Source organism: Glarea lozoyensis (assembly GCF_000409485.1).
Source record: "Glarea lozoyensis ATCC 20868 chromosome Unknown GLAREA3, whole genome shotgun sequence".
Lineage (NCBI taxonomy): Eukaryota > Fungi > Ascomycota > Leotiomycetes > Helotiales > Helotiaceae > Glarea > Glarea lozoyensis.
In genome coordinates, this window is record NW_007360998.1 from 1,434,910 (window position 1) to 1,450,992 (window position 16,083).

The window sequence follows — 16,083 nt, forward strand, 5'->3', positions numbered from 1 at the left end:
GCTGGTAGAGCGGTAGGTATTGAAGAGGAGGGAAGCATATATCAGTGTGCAAAGTACTTGTACTCCCAGGGCCCACGGCGGGCAGAAATGGCCCATGTATTGGATTCTCATTTCGGGGTATGTAATGGCAGCACACCTCAGATGTGCGGTTAGGGCAGTCATTCATATGACGCCTTATTTGCTACTGGGGTGTTTAGTGCATAGCATGGTGTTTTTAATGGGCTTGCATGGCGGGGGTTCTGCAGTTTGCTATTGGAGTTTAGGGCATGGAACAAGGTAGTGGATAGGTTGCGGCATATGCTTTAGGGGTTTGCACGCGTGTGTCATAAGTCTACGATAGTGGTTAAGCGTTATATATAACTATTTAGTCTATACCAGGAAGAATAATAGTTCTTTTTTAAAAACAAACCCCCTTTTAATATGCACAGATGAAAACTGGATTGGTATCAGCAGAAGGCTATTTCTTTTTCATACAAATCAATCTTTCGAAATTGAAAAATTCCGTTAGCATGTAGGGTTCGACATCATGTAAGAGATCAAGCGTCTTATTGCATTACTTGGTGTCAAGAGCTAACAGATTAAACGGAAAAATTGTTCTCTTTCCAAGCCTCAACCCGCTTAAGCCATTGTTTCGGCGTCGACACAAACTCGTTTTCAAGATCCACACGACATCCTTTCATTACCAGAAAACAAAACATCCGGAAATCGCCATTACGTGTTGCATTTATTGTTGCAGGGTCGCGAGGATCTACCGGGTGCCAAAATTCCTCATCCAGACTATCTGATGGCGGAGTTACGGAAGGAAACCGGCAATTTGGATCAACTCCAAGTTCTAGAAAGAATTCTACAACATCGACATGTCCCTTTGCGGCTGCGACATGCATGCCTTCCTCGTATTGGTAAGCCCCCGATTGCACCTCCCACCCGTACTCCACAAGAAGCTTCACCGTTTGGAGGTCTCCACGTTTAGACGCCAGATATATGCCGTTACCAGACCAGTCGTCGTTGTGGTTGATATTGACTCCGCTTTTGAGGAGAAATCTAGTGGTCGACCTAGCAGAGCAACAGACAGCCTTGTACAAAGCATGTGTCAAGGCCTTTTGTTTACGAGAGATCGACATCGACTTTGAAATATGCTTTATTAACGTATCGAGGATTGAAGTCTGGTCTACGGCGGCCGCGCATGCAATCATGATTTGTCTGTCGTCCATCGGGTCTTCACTATCGGGGTCATCCTGATAATGGTCCAGTAGCTTTTCCAGCATACCTTTATTTCCACCTCTAATAGCCCCGATACAGGCATAAATTGAAGGTAGTGGGAAATTCAAAAATATCTCCACAACACCCATATGCCCATATTCGGCGGCAGCACTCATTGCACAACCGAAAAACACGCTCCCAGTCCTGACCCAGCTCCAGCTTCTATCCGTGACCGAGCTGTCATCTGTGGCCGAATCCTCATTGGTGACCGTTTCCTGGGCTACGAGAGCTTGAACAACGGGGTTGTTTCCTGTAGCCGCCGCTAAGATAAGAGCTCCTATGCGTGGCTCCTCTATTTCTGTCTTGTCTTCCGCTCGGAGACATCGAATTGCGTCGCCCATGCTCAATATATTAACAGCTCGTGCGCACAGAATGCTTGAATAATGAATGCGACGCTGGTCCACATTTTCAGGAGAGTCAGGACCGAGTGTTTCAAGAAGGTTGATACACCCGTCGATAGTTCGGCGCAACGGGCTTTGCCTAGCGCTTTCCTGCATGAGCTTTTGCTCTAATATCTTTGCAAACGCGATTCGGCCAGTCTGCTGCATGGGTATATAGCTAGGATTCGAGTCGTTGGGCAACAAGCTGGCATTTTTGGTTGAGAAAACAGTCTCAACGATTAGTTGGTCAAACAGTTCTAACAGTGTTAGCGCATACATCTCCTCCGTTGATGAGTGAAATCTTACTGTTGACGATGCGTAACTTGACAGAACGGTGGGACCCTTGAATGGTTACCACCTCTGATATGATTACCTTGACCAGCTCGAGCGGAAGATCTAACAGGGGGAAGACTTTGTCTTCACATATGAAAGGTAATTCAAACCCCGACGGCTCGAACTTTAATGCTTTGAAATGTTTCGCAGGTACCCAAGCGATCTTTGGCGCTGTTGACTCTTCATGTGCTTTGCCCTTGAGCGCACCGAGTATCTTGTTTTTCAACCCCTTTATTAACCTCATTGCGATGAGTAGTAAAATGTCATAGTCGTTACACGGGGTAGGTAAGAAACTAGGAAGGCAATCTCGTCTCATAAGACTGTGTATCGCCTATGTATCACGTAAAATAACAGATGTTCCCGTGGGCGCAATGTATGGAAGCCGGACGCCTTGCATAAAGTCTAAACACGGGTAATATAATGATGCTACACGTGAATGAACGACATCCTGCAGAAAGAATGTTGCCACAGAGGCACCTTTTCCTACACGGCTATGCACCAGATGGAATCACAGATATGTTGATGTTTCAAGGGTGGTCAGGTTGGTCGGTTGTGCTTAATGGGAGGCAGGGTCGAGGATGTTGATTGGTGTCTCACTCGCTTACATAAACCTAAAGGTTATACGAAGTAGCTGGTCTAGCTGGTGTAGGTAGGTACCAGGCTCGCTAAGGTATCGCCGCCTCCCAATGTTGGTGTCACACAAATACCTACTTCAGCGAGTAAAATTCTTCACTTCGTGTACATCTACACGAAGCTGACACACACAGAACAAACTGACAACGCAGATTAGCAGAACTATCCTGCAGGCTATGAAGCCGAGTAGCATCAGCCTTTAAGGATCGATAGGGTGGGAGACTTTACCCACCCACACGAGACGTGCGAAAGGTACGAAATGTGCGAGAGGTACAAGCACATGTTTGCAGAGAGGGCGGTTCATATGAAATCTTTCAAGGCATTTTTCTAGACATAAACTCACGCTAATCAAGATGGGAAAATTGTAACATGTATAGTATTCTATATGTTCTTGCTGGTGCCAAGTGGGAGAAGATATCTCAGTACACTAGCAAGCAATTTGAACATATGTGTGGCTACTACGTACTTGGTTGCATTTATAAGGCACATTTAGTTACGCAAAATTCAAGCCGGATTGCTTTCCCTTACTCGTGCGAAAGGTACAGGAGCACGTTGCTTAGATTCCTCCTCCCTGGTCCCTACGGAGTATTGATAGCCTCCATACCTTGACATGAAGACTGGAAGGGTTTTATGAAAGAGGATTTATGAATCACGATCAGGTCCCATAAACTGTTCCCGAATCTACTTCGAGTGATCAGGGTCATCCTCATCACAGGGCGCAATTGAGAAAAACATGCACAACTACAATTTGACGTGAGATCCAGATAACCTTCACAAGAAGAAGGAAGAATCTGAAGAATCTGATCAGTTCCTGTGATCTATTCCATATGGGATTTTGTTGTCACAGGCCCCATTTTGGTGAGGTGTACTGATTCGTGACCATGAGAAGACAGTATATATGAGATGAGAATATTCTTCATCTTTTCTAATTATCATTTCTCATCATCTCTCATCTCATCTATACGTCTCTGGATAGACTTTCTTTCACTTCGTTCTTGCTGGTATCTCCAAAGCCTTCTTCAACCTTGAGAAGCGCATACAATCTCCAAAATTATACCTCGTCAAATAGTATCTCTTTGAACTCTCCCCAAAAAAAATGAAGGTTTCATCTTCTCAATTGTTGTTGGGCTCTCTTTTCCTACTCCAAGTTGCTGGGCTAGTGATTCAGTCCGAGCAAGAACATGCAGGTGTTGCCGGTATGTGACAACGCATCTCTAAGTCTACCACACCACTAACATTGTTTTAGTTCGATCAGAGCAGTTGATCGCTCGTGTTGAATCAGCTGCAGACAGGGCAGCAAGAAAAGCCGCCCAAAAGCAGGCAAAGGAGGAGAAGAACAATAAGAAAAAGGAAGACAAGCAGAAGAAAAAGGATGATAAGGAGAAGAAAAAACAGGATAAAGGGAAGGGAAAAGCTACAGTTGATGATGAATCAGCTGGAGCTGGTTCTTCAGCAAACCCCGATTTTGCGGGCAAGTACAAGGAAACTGCGGAGAGTGGTGGCGAGCCAAAACCACCTTCAAAGACCGCAGCTGATGTACGTACCTATTCCCTTTGACCTCCATTCAAACCCCTCTCTTCTATGGTTGAGCGAAAGTTTGATCTTCAGGCACACTCGACTCTCAGCTTTAGATAACCGAAAACATACTAATGCGATCTAGTTCCTGGAAGAGACTTTGGGTGACGATATCCGACAGCAACTCTTCACCACTTTTATTGTAGAGTCTGTCACAAAGTCCAAGGCGAAGCCCGGTACGGCCGAGTTCAAACAATCGCTTTTGAAAGTCCGATATAGTGAGCAGGGTATGATTGTGGACTCAATGTACAAAGCCAAAGATGGGAACCCAAAAAAAGCACAAATCCCAATCACCAAACTCATGAGCATAGGAGCCAAACAACTGAAAAGTACGCCTCAGTGGATCTTTTGTGGCAAAATAGCGAATGAAGCAACAAGAAAGATCATTATAGATGGTTTAGCGGCGAAGTATGGGTCTGAAACAGGTGCCGCTACGGACAAAATCTGGAAGATCACAAAAGGTGGGGAGGACAATGATGTCTTTACAAAACTCATGGTATGTTTGGATCCATGAAATTTACGAGTTACATCTAACTAGATTTAGAGCAGCGATAATGGAAGGCCTATTGCCAACTGGTTGAAATACAACCCTGAGACCATTGGTGGTCCTGTAACGAAGATTGTTGTCAAGGGAAGTGATCCTGCAAAGCTTCTCTTCGTACTCGGAGGCACGTAAAATCTATAGTGATTTATGTGTTTAGGGATACTAGAAGGGTAGAATTTTGATTTTGGCCATGTCAAGAAGTAGATTGTATGTCATTGGCTTTTTGGATAGTTAGCATTTTGTCATTGAAGTTCAGGAGTCAGATTTATTTTATCGTTATTGGATTGATATCCAACTTGGCGGGCCGAGGTGTAGGATAGTTCTGTAGTCCAATAAATTGCTTTCACTATTGCAACCCTTGTTACTGTGAAACTGGAGGTCTTTATTCATTTCCTGGTAGATTATGGCGGCTAAAGTAAAGATTTACGGCAAACCTTAACTTCGATTGGTTACATTAATATAAAGACACCCTCTGGAGACAATCTAAGGAGATAGGAAGATTGACCATTCCCTAAAATGCTTCATATACAAAACATGAAACAAATCCCTGGGTTCCGTGGGTCGGTATCATTAAGTGACTGAGGTGACGTTGATTATGGAGGGTCCAATCGCTTAAACTACGAAGTACTAATACTAGTGAGATCTTCAGATCACCACGGCATGTGGGAATGTTTTACTCCATGGGGTGTGTAAAGTTGTCAAGTATCTGCGTGACTCCCCAGACAGTTTTAGTATCTGGCCGGCATTTGTCAACTTCTTCATGGACTACTGGAAAGGGTCACCCAAGAATGACCTTTCCAATTTTGATCCTACCAAGTTCCGTGGTTTTAAAACATAGTTAACCAGGATATGCTCACCGTTGCATATCGCGGACTTGTCACTGGATTTCATAGCAGGCTGCAGGATATATGTTATTTCCCTAAAGCACAGTGAAAACATTGTAAACAAACATAGCCACACACCGTGAATATATTCATTGCCTCAAAGAAATGAAGGTCACAATGTACACGATAACATTGAAAGTTCGTATGAAGCAAAAAGATTGATTTTGTCAAAAGCGGACAGCTTGAGTATTCAACAGTCGTGGTTCGGCAGCCCTCAGGCGATGTCGCTGCCGATGCCGATGCCAAGTAGCATCCCGAGTTCTTTCAACGGCACCGAGTCGGCCTCCGGCAAAGGGATATTTCTTGTGGATATCGATTCCATAAAGTCGAGTTCGCGAAGATTCGACACATGCTTACGTGTTTACACACTTACACGTTTCCATAGAAACCAAGAGAATCATGCCATATCTAAGTGAATGATCAAAGGTGAACTTTTGACGCGCCCGTTCTTGTGATATCAAAAGTCACGTGACGCAGACGCGGTAGTCAGCTTCCGGTGAATTGAAGATATATCAGTGTAAATTATAGGCGCAGGGTTTCAATCGGGAGCACTGGGCGGGAGGTGGACGGCAAGGCTGTGTGACATGATGGCAGTATTGAGTTCACCGCTTGAGGGCAGAATTTTTCTGCGACATGCATGGACAGCGCATTTTGGAGCTCGAAGAGGATAAACTTATTGAGAAGCTTTTACCGTATGAAGTGGTGTTGTTATTGCAATTCTTCTGTTTTATGAATTAATGCATTTGGCTTATGAATTGTTCCCAACTATTCGTTAGTATCTACTCCGTATGTCTGCTAGTCTATCGTTGACCCCTCTCAAGTCTCGACCTTGACGCGATTCACCAGCGAAACGCGCTTCACGTGACGCGCTTCCGCACGGGCCATACCCGCCTGTGGCCTCGTCGGTTCATCTTCAACTCCAAGAAACTTTGTTGACTTTCCCACCGCACCGTATTTTCGAAACAATTGTCTCGCACTCTTGTGTATCATACAACTTGCTTCCAGAATCCATTCCGGTATCGATCTCAACTTCACAAACATTCCTGCGCTCGTCGCAACATCTCCGCTTTCGAGCGATTATTTACAATGGCACGAACTACTCGCGCCCATCCATCTCCCAGTGGATTGAAATCCCTCCCAACCCCCAAGAGAGAGTCGCGCAAGAAGGCGCAACCAGAAACCAAGACGAAAGTCACCAAGACGGCACGCCAAAAGAGTGTCGCTGCTTCCAAATTAAAGAAAGCTGCCCCCAAACCTTCTCCTCCAACCGCAACGTCACAATCCGACAACGACTCTGATGCAGCAGCTGCTCCCGAGTCTCGTTCCACATCACCACCAGTAGTTGGCCGTCCTATGACACGATCATTGTCACGGTCGCTCTCTCCCTCAAATCTATTCGCTTCCGCCAGCACCATGGTCAAGCGACGCATCGCAGCCGTCAAGGCAGATGTGAAGCCAGCAGCAAAGTCTCCAGGCAAGAAGTTGCAAAGCTTACTTCGCAACCACCGCTCAGAGGAGAACAATAACTCATCAGAGCTCATCCCTTCAACCGAAACCAATGCAGCTATAGAATCCATCGTGGCCATTGAAACCACCTCATCGACCGAGCCCAGCGCATCTGTCGAGTCCATCATAGTCATTGAGTCCACCTCATCGACCGAGCCTAGCGCATCTGTCGAACCAACCTCATCTACCGAGTCTACCGAGTCTACGGAACAAATCGAAACCAGACCTCTCAAACGTTCTGCCGAGGCGCTCGATGAGCGACCTACCAAGCGAGCTCGAGTCGTCGAACCAGTTGAATACACTTCACCAAAACCAGAAACCGAAGTACCATGCCTTCCCACCGTTGGCAAGGATCTTTCTCCAGTTGGCGAGATCATTGTCGATCAAAGTCCATTCGTTGGAACTCCCAAGGACAAGACCGGGGCGGCCACTCCAAGTGCCAAACCTTACCAAGAGACAGGAATTTGGGACACTGTCAAGAGTGTCATCGCATCCCCTTTCAGGTTTATTGGTCGAATCCAAACTCCTACCAAGCAATCACCAGCACCAGAATTCACCTTCACCCACCCACACAACATTACCAACCCTCCAGAGGAGATCGCTGAAGCCACACCTACGAGACCTCGACCTCGGCCAAAAGCACCGCGCGATCGCTTATTGCCAGTGCCACCAGGAGGAGTAAAACCCAAGCCCATCAAAGTCCATCGATTCTCCGACTCCACTACCAAGTCACCAGAGAAGTCTCCAGCTAAGAGTCTCAAACCACCTCCAGTTGCCCTTCAGTATAGATTCATGGAAGAGGTTACTGAGGAGCAAAGACAAAGAAGTTGGGAGGCTCAGCTTGCCAGAGAGGCAGCTGAGGCTGCCGAAGCCGAACTCGCAGCCGAAGCTGCTGAGGAGGCAGCGCACCCTCAAATCAGTTTTGGATCACCGGTTCGTAGCACTCGGAGACGAAATCGCAACACATTAGCAGTCACACCAGATCTTTCAGTCATTCACGAGTTGGAGGAGTCGACTCAAAGTGCGAGACAAAAGCAAAGAAATGCTTTGGCTGCAACTGTCGAAGACGCCGAGGATGTCGACAGTGCTAATCCAAAGAACATCTCACTTGAAGAAGCTGGCCAGCAAGTTGGTCAAAAGCGAAAGCGGGTTTATACAGCCATGAGCGCTCCAGGTACCTACTCGATGCCTGACTTTGATTCTGACAGCGACGACGAGAGCGAAGCTTCTGGTTACACCAATGACGTTTCCATGCTTTCAGCGCCACCTCTCGATAGTCCAACTCGCAGCCCAGCATACAAATGGCAATGCCGCCAGGTAACTACACCATGGGGTCAACCATACAAGGTTGATGATGCCATCAACCCATACGCACACAAATTGCAATATGAATATACACCACCGGACGTCCCACTTTTCCTTATGGAAAAGCCTTGTCCAATGCCAGGAAAGAATTACAGAGCCGCTCAACAACACCACGGTGATTATTGGAGACAAATCTACGAAATTCAGGTCGACATGACTCCAGAGCAGCGATACTGGGATGATTATGAGCGCAAAAATGGCTTTGGATCCGTTTACAACTGGCTCAGCATTCACCGTCTTTGCCAAGATTCAAATGGAAATATCCCAGCACAAGGACTTGGCCGAGACTACTACGAGAAGATGCGATTCACTGAGTTTCCTGAAACAATCCCAGCAGGCGGTCATGAGGTTCTCAACCCTCCATCACCAACTCCTGTAGCAACAAGCCCAGGTCGCACATTTAGATGCCCAAGTCCTGGAAGCTCTGATGATTCCGATTCCGAGTCTGACGCCGAGCCAGAGAACGAGCCAGAATTACCAAAAGCAGCACCAGAGGCCCCTCGCCCTGTGCATGCTGTCTTGCCATCACCTCAAACACCATTGACGCAACTTGCTGGAAATATCCAGAAGTATGCTCCATTCCAATCATCCAACCTCCGATATGTAAAGAATTCTTCGCCTCTCCAAATGGCTCACGCCGCAGAGCAGGCATCTCCACTGTACAAATATTCCAATCGTTTAGAGTTTTCCAGACTGCCTTTCGCAGACTTTCCTTCCGACGTTACCGCCTCAGCACGCAAAGCACTTTCTCCAGTTTTTGACGATCTGGATTTTTGAGAGGGCTTTTGTGGAGTGTATATTAACGAATCGATGGATTTGTACTTATTTGGATCAGTAAACTGAGAGTACTCCTCAGATCTTCGGATCAAGGGGTTGAGGACACTTGTGTTGAACGACAAATTATTGGATTGATGAATTTTATGATAATGAACAGTATTGTATGAATAGAACACAGGGAATTGGGATTTGACTCAAGTGGACAATAGTACTCCACTAGTACTTCAAAGTACTTTGTATTGATAATAAACATACTTTAGATTAACGAATAATGACAAAAAAAACTTATAAAATGAAACTGCTCTTTCTTCAAATGCAAAGTGATCTAAACTTCTTTTATAAATATGTGCCTTCGTCTTTGTCCTAATTCTCACTTGGTGCAATCGACCTGCCAATTTAATTCACAGGGCCTTCTTTATTATTCCATGGCCACCTCTTTCATCATCTACGCAACCATCCTTCTGTATCCATCATTTCAAAAGGTATCTGGGAGATATATGAAACGCGGAATATGGCAGCTTTGCGTGTAGCCTTTTTCAAGTGTTCCTAGTCCATTGTTGATTCTGCCCTGAGATGTAAGAATAAGAAAACGATGTTATTGAGTTTGGAATCATGCTCTCTCACAAAATTCTCTAGCTTTTGTTGACACCAAATTATCAGCTACGCGCGCACTCAAAGCTCGTTTTGAAAACTGCCCGGTATATCACAAGTACAGCCAAAATCTCAGAGAAGAATTCTTTTTATTCATTACATCATCTACATCATCACACAACAACCCACTCATACCCTCTTCCCAGGATACAAACTCGTCTCGCGATCCCACACCCTACTCACAGCCAGATCAGGTTCATCTCCATATCCCTTCAGCGACGCAAGTTGTAGAATTTGGAGCGTGATGGCTGCGAGATGAAGTGGGTATTTCAGCGCGTTTGCTTCGGTGATGGCTGTTGTCTACGGTTGCATTAGCACGGTAAGAGGTCGTGTGAATTGGAAAAGACTTACCAGCGAATCAATTGTATCGTTTACAGTTTCCTTTGACGTCCATTTCCCTGACAGCAACTGAGGTGTGCGATCTGCAAACATCCAACTCGACCCAGCCGCACCTTTTATGATTTCGAATAATTGGTTCGTTTCTAATCCGACGGTCTTTCCTAGTGACATCGCTTCCATGGCACTGACTAGATGAACTGCCTTCATGGTACTTTCTACGAGTTTCAATTTGCTAGTTTCTTCTGGTGTAAAATCTGTGCAGGATGCGTCTTGAGATGCGAGATCGAGGACTAATGATGGAGTCGAAGGGAGGTAGACTCTTGTGAGTTGCGCGTCATCGAGACGATCGTAACCAGCGGATATACCTGCCGCAAGAACTTGTTCGGTCGCTGAGGAGAGGAAAAGAGGAAACCCTGGATTCGATGTAGTGCGACGGGATGCTGCTGTGACAATACCCTTCGAAAATGTCAGTACACAATTTTCAAAAGACTCGGGGGACCTACAATATCCTTAACAATAATACCCAGCGCAGAATATACCTTCTCATCAGGCACGATCATATGCGGTCCTCTATTCTCAAACATCCAACTCATTCCCTCTCCTTTCTTCAACACCTCGTACGCCTTCCTGGTATCCAATCCCAATTTGGCAGCGAAGCCCATTGCTTCACTTGACATCACGATATGTATCCCTGCCAGCACTTGATGTACCATCTTCACTTTGGTTCCAGCACCAAGACCCCCCGGTATCAGATATAAGTTCGGTCCAGCCATAACATCCAACACCTTCCTCGCACCCGCAATATCCTCCTCATTTCCACTCGCCAGAATCGTCAACGTGCCATTCGCAGCCCTTATTGTACCTCCCGAAACTGGCGCGTCAATAACCTTAACATCTGTTCTGTTTTTCTCATCCAGCAGTTTTCGTACATTGGGACTATGCTCTGGCGGTCCTGTTGAGCAGAGTATAAGTGTTGCGCCCTGTTCCAGAGTTTCAATCGCACCGGTTTCGGGATCGAAGAGTGCGGAGAGGATTTGAGCTGCTGTTGCGACCATGAAAACGACATATGGTGCTGATTTAACTGCTTCGCGGGGTGTAGATGAAGAGGAACCTCCGGCTGCGACGAATTTCTCGAGGGTTGGCGGCCAGACGTCAAATCCTGTTACTTGGAGTTTATTCGAAAGTAAGTTTGTGGCCACTGTTTAGTATTTTGGTTAGCAATGTTATTTCTCTCAACTGAGGGAATTCCGAGCTGTCAAAGAGCTTGTCGTATACATACTTCCAAACCCCATGGCACCCAACCCCAGAAACGCTATTTTTCCAGTTTCAGACATCTTGGAGACCTCAATTTTCCCTTTTTAGTGTTGGAATATGCAAAATATCAATTAGAAGTGTGCAAAGAAAAGATTTGCGTATGTATATATCATTATAACTGCCGGGTAAACAGAACGGCGGGAATTTACCCGTGGTGGGGTGAGGAATTCGGGTGGAAGGCCGGCTTTCGTATTCAAAGGGAGAAAGCAAAGGAATAGGACGGCAGATCAAGTAATTGAGCCAAATGAGAAGATGTAACCAAATACTGGGTATAGCTCTGAGCCATTAAAAATGCCCTACGCTTTGATTCCGGACCTACCTGCCCCGAGCAAAGTTCACGATAGTTGTTCCTCTGTTTGTCGAGGAAGGTGGGGTGAAAAGGAACGTCATTTGGCGGGGGAAGCTTAAGCGAGGTTTAAGGGTGAAGCCGCCTCCGTGATCGCTGTGTGTTTTCTTTCATGTATTACTTGTTGATTTAAATTTTCAATTGACTATGTAATTGACGGATGATTGCAGTTTGTTCTTAGTACAGCACAAGGTAACTGAAAGCTAAAATCAAGGACATATTCTTTGGCCCTAGCTCATCTACGAGATCTATAATTCAACTGTTGACGGGAAAACAAAATGTTTACAGGATAGCGTTGTACAGATTTGTTCTGAAGCATAGGAACAGTGATGGACTTGACAAGTTTGTGCCAATTGTATGTTCTGAGAAGCCAACACAATATACTTAATACCAGACACCTTTGTATACTCTGAGAAGCCAACACAATATACTTAAGACCAGACACCTTTGTATATCAGGTACAAAAGTGTAGAGATAAATGGGAGAACACAGGAGTGCCAGCTTACAACCCTTCAAACAGGAAACGAACCGAACCAGAAGCATACCTATATTCTCATAATATCTGTAGCAAATACAAGGCTCACTCAATAGTCTCGAATATCCTGAGCTTCGAAAAGCTATCCGATGATGAAAGCAAGTCAAAAGATCCTTGGGACGAACGCTCGCTAAAAAACGAGACATGAAAAGGGGGAGGCGTAGAGGTGCCCCACGGCGAATTCTAGAATCTTTGGCATTACAAACCATCAGAAAACTAGGTATGAGAATATTGCATAGAGAACTGTCGTACTTGGATTTAATCATAACCATTGACCAGAAACAAAGATTACGAAAATTTTATCGGTACGACTTTCTACCTCTCTAGTTTCCCGTCAATAAGTTTCGCACCCCGAAACTGTAAGTATTATGGTGCCTTTCCTTTACTATTGACACTTTTATAGGCATCGCTTGAAATCGAATCATCTATACCACCAATCAGGCGTTTATTAGTAGCCTAGAACAAATAAAAATTCATTTTGGTTCAATAGTGCTCGTTGCCAACTTCCCGTAGCTACAGTTCCAAAATCCATCGAGGAGAACACAAACAATAGAGCAGACACATGTGATAGTGTAGAATTCGATTCGTTTAGAGGAAGCTAATCTAGACTCTTGAATCGAAGCGGAGTTTTGACGTTGTCTCGACAGTAACTCTATAGAAACGATTGACCTGATCACATGTTTGCCTGGATTTCCAAAAATAAGTTCCGTTTAACACCACATCTACCGGGACTAGTGATTTTTAGTAAGACATATCTAAAGTAGAGAACATCCAACGCGTAACTCCGAGACATCGAATTTCCTCCGCAAGTAATTTTTTCACGGAAACATAAAGATGCCGAGTACGAGCCTCCATTCCGTATACTTGGATTTGACCATCTCAGATTATTGAACCTTTTAACTAAATCGAGACACAGAATCGTATAGATCTAGTCAGAGCTGACATTGATGCCCAATGTCTGTAAGGCACTAAAGTCCCGGGAAAACGATCAGCCACTAAGCACTTACTATTGGGCGATTTAACTTTGTAATCTAATGAGTAGTAGGTGTTGATGGCGGTCTATCATCACGGGCAGTGAGACATGGATACTAGACGAGGAAGAGAGTAATATCAAAAACAGGGAGCGAAGTAGGGATCTGAGAGTCACTCGACTCAACACCACCTGAGCGGAAGATCTGCCATCGTCCTGATTAATCGTTGTGCCGAAGGATAGGTAAGCGAGCATTTAGTGCCATACCCGTCATTCGGAAGACTGCGAAAAGGATATTCGCAACCCTGGATATCCAAAGTGCCGGGAAGGTGTCTTCAAAGCAACAACAAAGATACCTGATTATTATTGTTGATCTTTATGGAGTGTAGTGTGTAGGTGGAGGCCGTGTGTTTTGGGGTGTGATGTAAGGTATACTGAGTTATTCTCAATCTATCGAAACTAGGTTGGCAACTGTACGAGTCAGTGCTCGCCCAGCCAGACCTTTGTAAACAAACAACAATGATGAGTAAATGAATGAAAATATTGACAATTTGGCAGGATTTTCTGACCAAGCAGCTTCCTCGAATTTCGAGTCTCGATTCTCAGTTATCATATGACAGCAGTAGCAATTGTAAGGCTGATCCTTGTGGACAGATGGTTTGACCACATAACCTTACAAGTATAAAAATAAATACCACGAGCATCCTGGACACTTCCAAAAACTTGCCGCTTTCAAGCTCGGTTTGTGCCAACTTCGTAATGAGTTTGCTGTTCCTGCTGTATTCCTCGTACCTGCAACCCACCAAGAAAAGATAGGGAATTTTTGCTGCAGGTCAAAGACAGAGCTTGCTGAACGTATACGAAAAACGCTATTGGTCACTCCAGAACTGCGTTCTTCTCGAACTGCGTTCTGAAGCTCTGGAGAATACTGCAGCTTTAAGCCTACGAAGTTTGTCCCCAACATGATGTCGGAGAACGAAATCTGCTTGGAAAGGAAAATCGCGGTTAAGAAAGCTCAACTCCTCCAGGTAAATAATGGCGCTTCACATCCTTTGCTGAGCAAACTACCAGCACCAGGCCTCGACTCTGAAGAGAGATTGAAACCCCAGCCAACAGTGACTAGCCTCACCTTATGTGCTGGTAGGACAAAACTACTTTGTCGGAACTTATCACAGGTCGATATTGATAAGGTCCAGCGGTCTTCCTGGCAGCAGGAAAGCTTGCTACACGTGACATTAATTTTCTGGTTCTCGGCAAGCGGTTAGTAGTATCATTATTCGGATTGTACACTGGATTACAGGACGGATGGATGGTGAGCAGTACCGAGCACGACCGGTGTATTGTGGCCCGGGAAGGATTCGGGGATGTTGTAGGGGTGGGATAAGATTTGGAAGGCCTTACAAACATCGAGCTCTAAAAATGTAATGCTTCATGCATGGCTGTGGCTCTGCTGTGTGCATTTCCACAGCGACCTCACCCTCTGTCAAATTACTGTTCAAATAAGTGACGACGACTGGATGCTGCGGGACGGCACGTCACGAGATGGCTGCCATGGCTGTAACAGATGGTCGGCGACATCCACCATGAGAGACGGCGTAGTCCTTGGTCTGAACGTGGTAATTCCATAGCGCGAGTCCTTGGGAAGTTGGAGGATTGGAGCCGAGGCTGTAGAGTGCAGTATCGATAGTTGGTGGGTGTCATTGCATTTAGCCACGAGGAATACTCTTCGCGTCTTCCAATCAAGTGTGTACCCATTCTGGTAACTTGCGATGGAACAGTGAGGAAGCCTGCTCGTTTGCTGAAGAAACCGAGGGCATTGGAGTTTTAAGTAGGATCAATCCATACAAACTGCTTTCCCCGTACTGAGATGTACGTAGCTCATACTCAACTCGAGTGCACAGTGTCAATGTGCTTCAGTCGACGAGCACCAGGCGTTTGTCTCAAGGCGGAGCATGGTGAAAGTGACATGTTCTTTTGATATCCTACCGACTTTTTGGGTCGAGGTTTCAAATCCATCTCTGCTTTTGCTTGGTGTGCGTCCTTAGCCCTCCCGCTGATCGGATCGCAGACTGGGCCAAGCAAACCCATCGTTTAGGTCATGACGTTGCATGTACAAAAGATCCCCCTCGTGGAAACCTCGTTCGGGTCAGGAACCGTGAGAGAAATAAATTAAAAACGTGAGATATGACAGCCTAGACTATCAAAGATCCGTTTCTGGAACACCATGAGAACATGAGAATTGGCTTCGACATCATGCATCTGCTGTAGGCGATAATGACAAAGGCAGTGGGGGTATTTTAGACGTTCCATGCAGCCTAGAACGACTTTGCAATTGCTGCCAGATAATAATGTCTGAATCATAATGCGGCTTGCGGGCATGCCACAGAGCAGCATCATGCACAGCGATATCGACCAGACGCCGGGGACTCAGTCAGGATTACTATGTCGTCGGTGCGAGCGGATTGGGCCGATGATAGAGCTGGAAGCGATGCGTCTCGTAGCGGCAGATACTTTCAAGCGTACCCATCGCGTGGCTCAGAGACAACAATAATAATAATCAGAGTTTCCGTGATGTTACTGTACGGTGTCGTGCTTGTTATTTAGCTTGATGGTCCGTCGTTCGGAAAGCGATCCCCGCGACTGTCCAGTAGTTCGGCTATGATCTGTTTGG

At 45.7% G+C, this 16,083-nt stretch overlaps 4 protein-coding genes across 4 annotated transcripts; 2 read left to right on the forward strand and 2 right to left on the reverse strand.

Annotated features, from left to right (window-relative positions):
* Positions 1 to 578: 578 nt before the first annotated feature.
* On the reverse strand, positions 579 to 2,217 carry GLAREA_00469 (Ankyrin repeat-containing protein; the record flags this gene model as incomplete). The annotated part of the gene is made up of 2 exons (XM_008085227.1): positions 579 to 1,897; positions 1,947 to 2,217. 2 exons carry the CDS (start codon positions 2,215 to 2,217, stop codon positions 579 to 581), a joined length of 1,590 nt encoding a protein of 529 aa, XP_008083418.1.
* A 1,485-nt stretch (positions 2,218 to 3,702) lies between these two features.
* GLAREA_00470 (uncharacterized protein) lies at positions 3,703 to 4,857 on the forward strand (the record flags this gene model as incomplete). The annotated part of the gene is made up of 4 exons (XM_008085228.1): positions 3,703 to 3,802; positions 3,853 to 4,142; positions 4,267 to 4,677; positions 4,726 to 4,857. 4 exons carry the CDS (start codon positions 3,703 to 3,705, stop codon positions 4,855 to 4,857), a joined length of 933 nt encoding a protein of 310 aa, XP_008083419.1.
* A 1,838-nt stretch (positions 4,858 to 6,695) lies between these two features.
* On the forward strand, positions 6,696 to 9,257 carry GLAREA_00471 (uncharacterized protein; the record flags this gene model as incomplete). Its single annotated transcript, XM_008085229.1, has 1 exon — positions 6,696 to 9,257. One exon carries the CDS (start codon positions 6,696 to 6,698, stop codon positions 9,255 to 9,257), a length of 2,562 nt encoding a protein of 853 aa, XP_008083420.1.
* Positions 9,258 to 10,037: 780 nt separating this feature from the next.
* Positions 10,038 to 11,581, reverse strand: GLAREA_00472 (NAD(P)-binding Rossmann-fold containing protein; the record flags this gene model as incomplete). Its single annotated transcript, XM_008085230.1, has 4 exons — positions 10,038 to 10,208; positions 10,260 to 10,703; positions 10,751 to 11,445; positions 11,527 to 11,581. 4 exons carry the CDS (start codon positions 11,579 to 11,581, stop codon positions 10,038 to 10,040), a joined length of 1,365 nt encoding a protein of 454 aa, XP_008083421.1.
* Between the last annotated feature and the right edge of the window lie 4,502 nt (positions 11,582 to 16,083).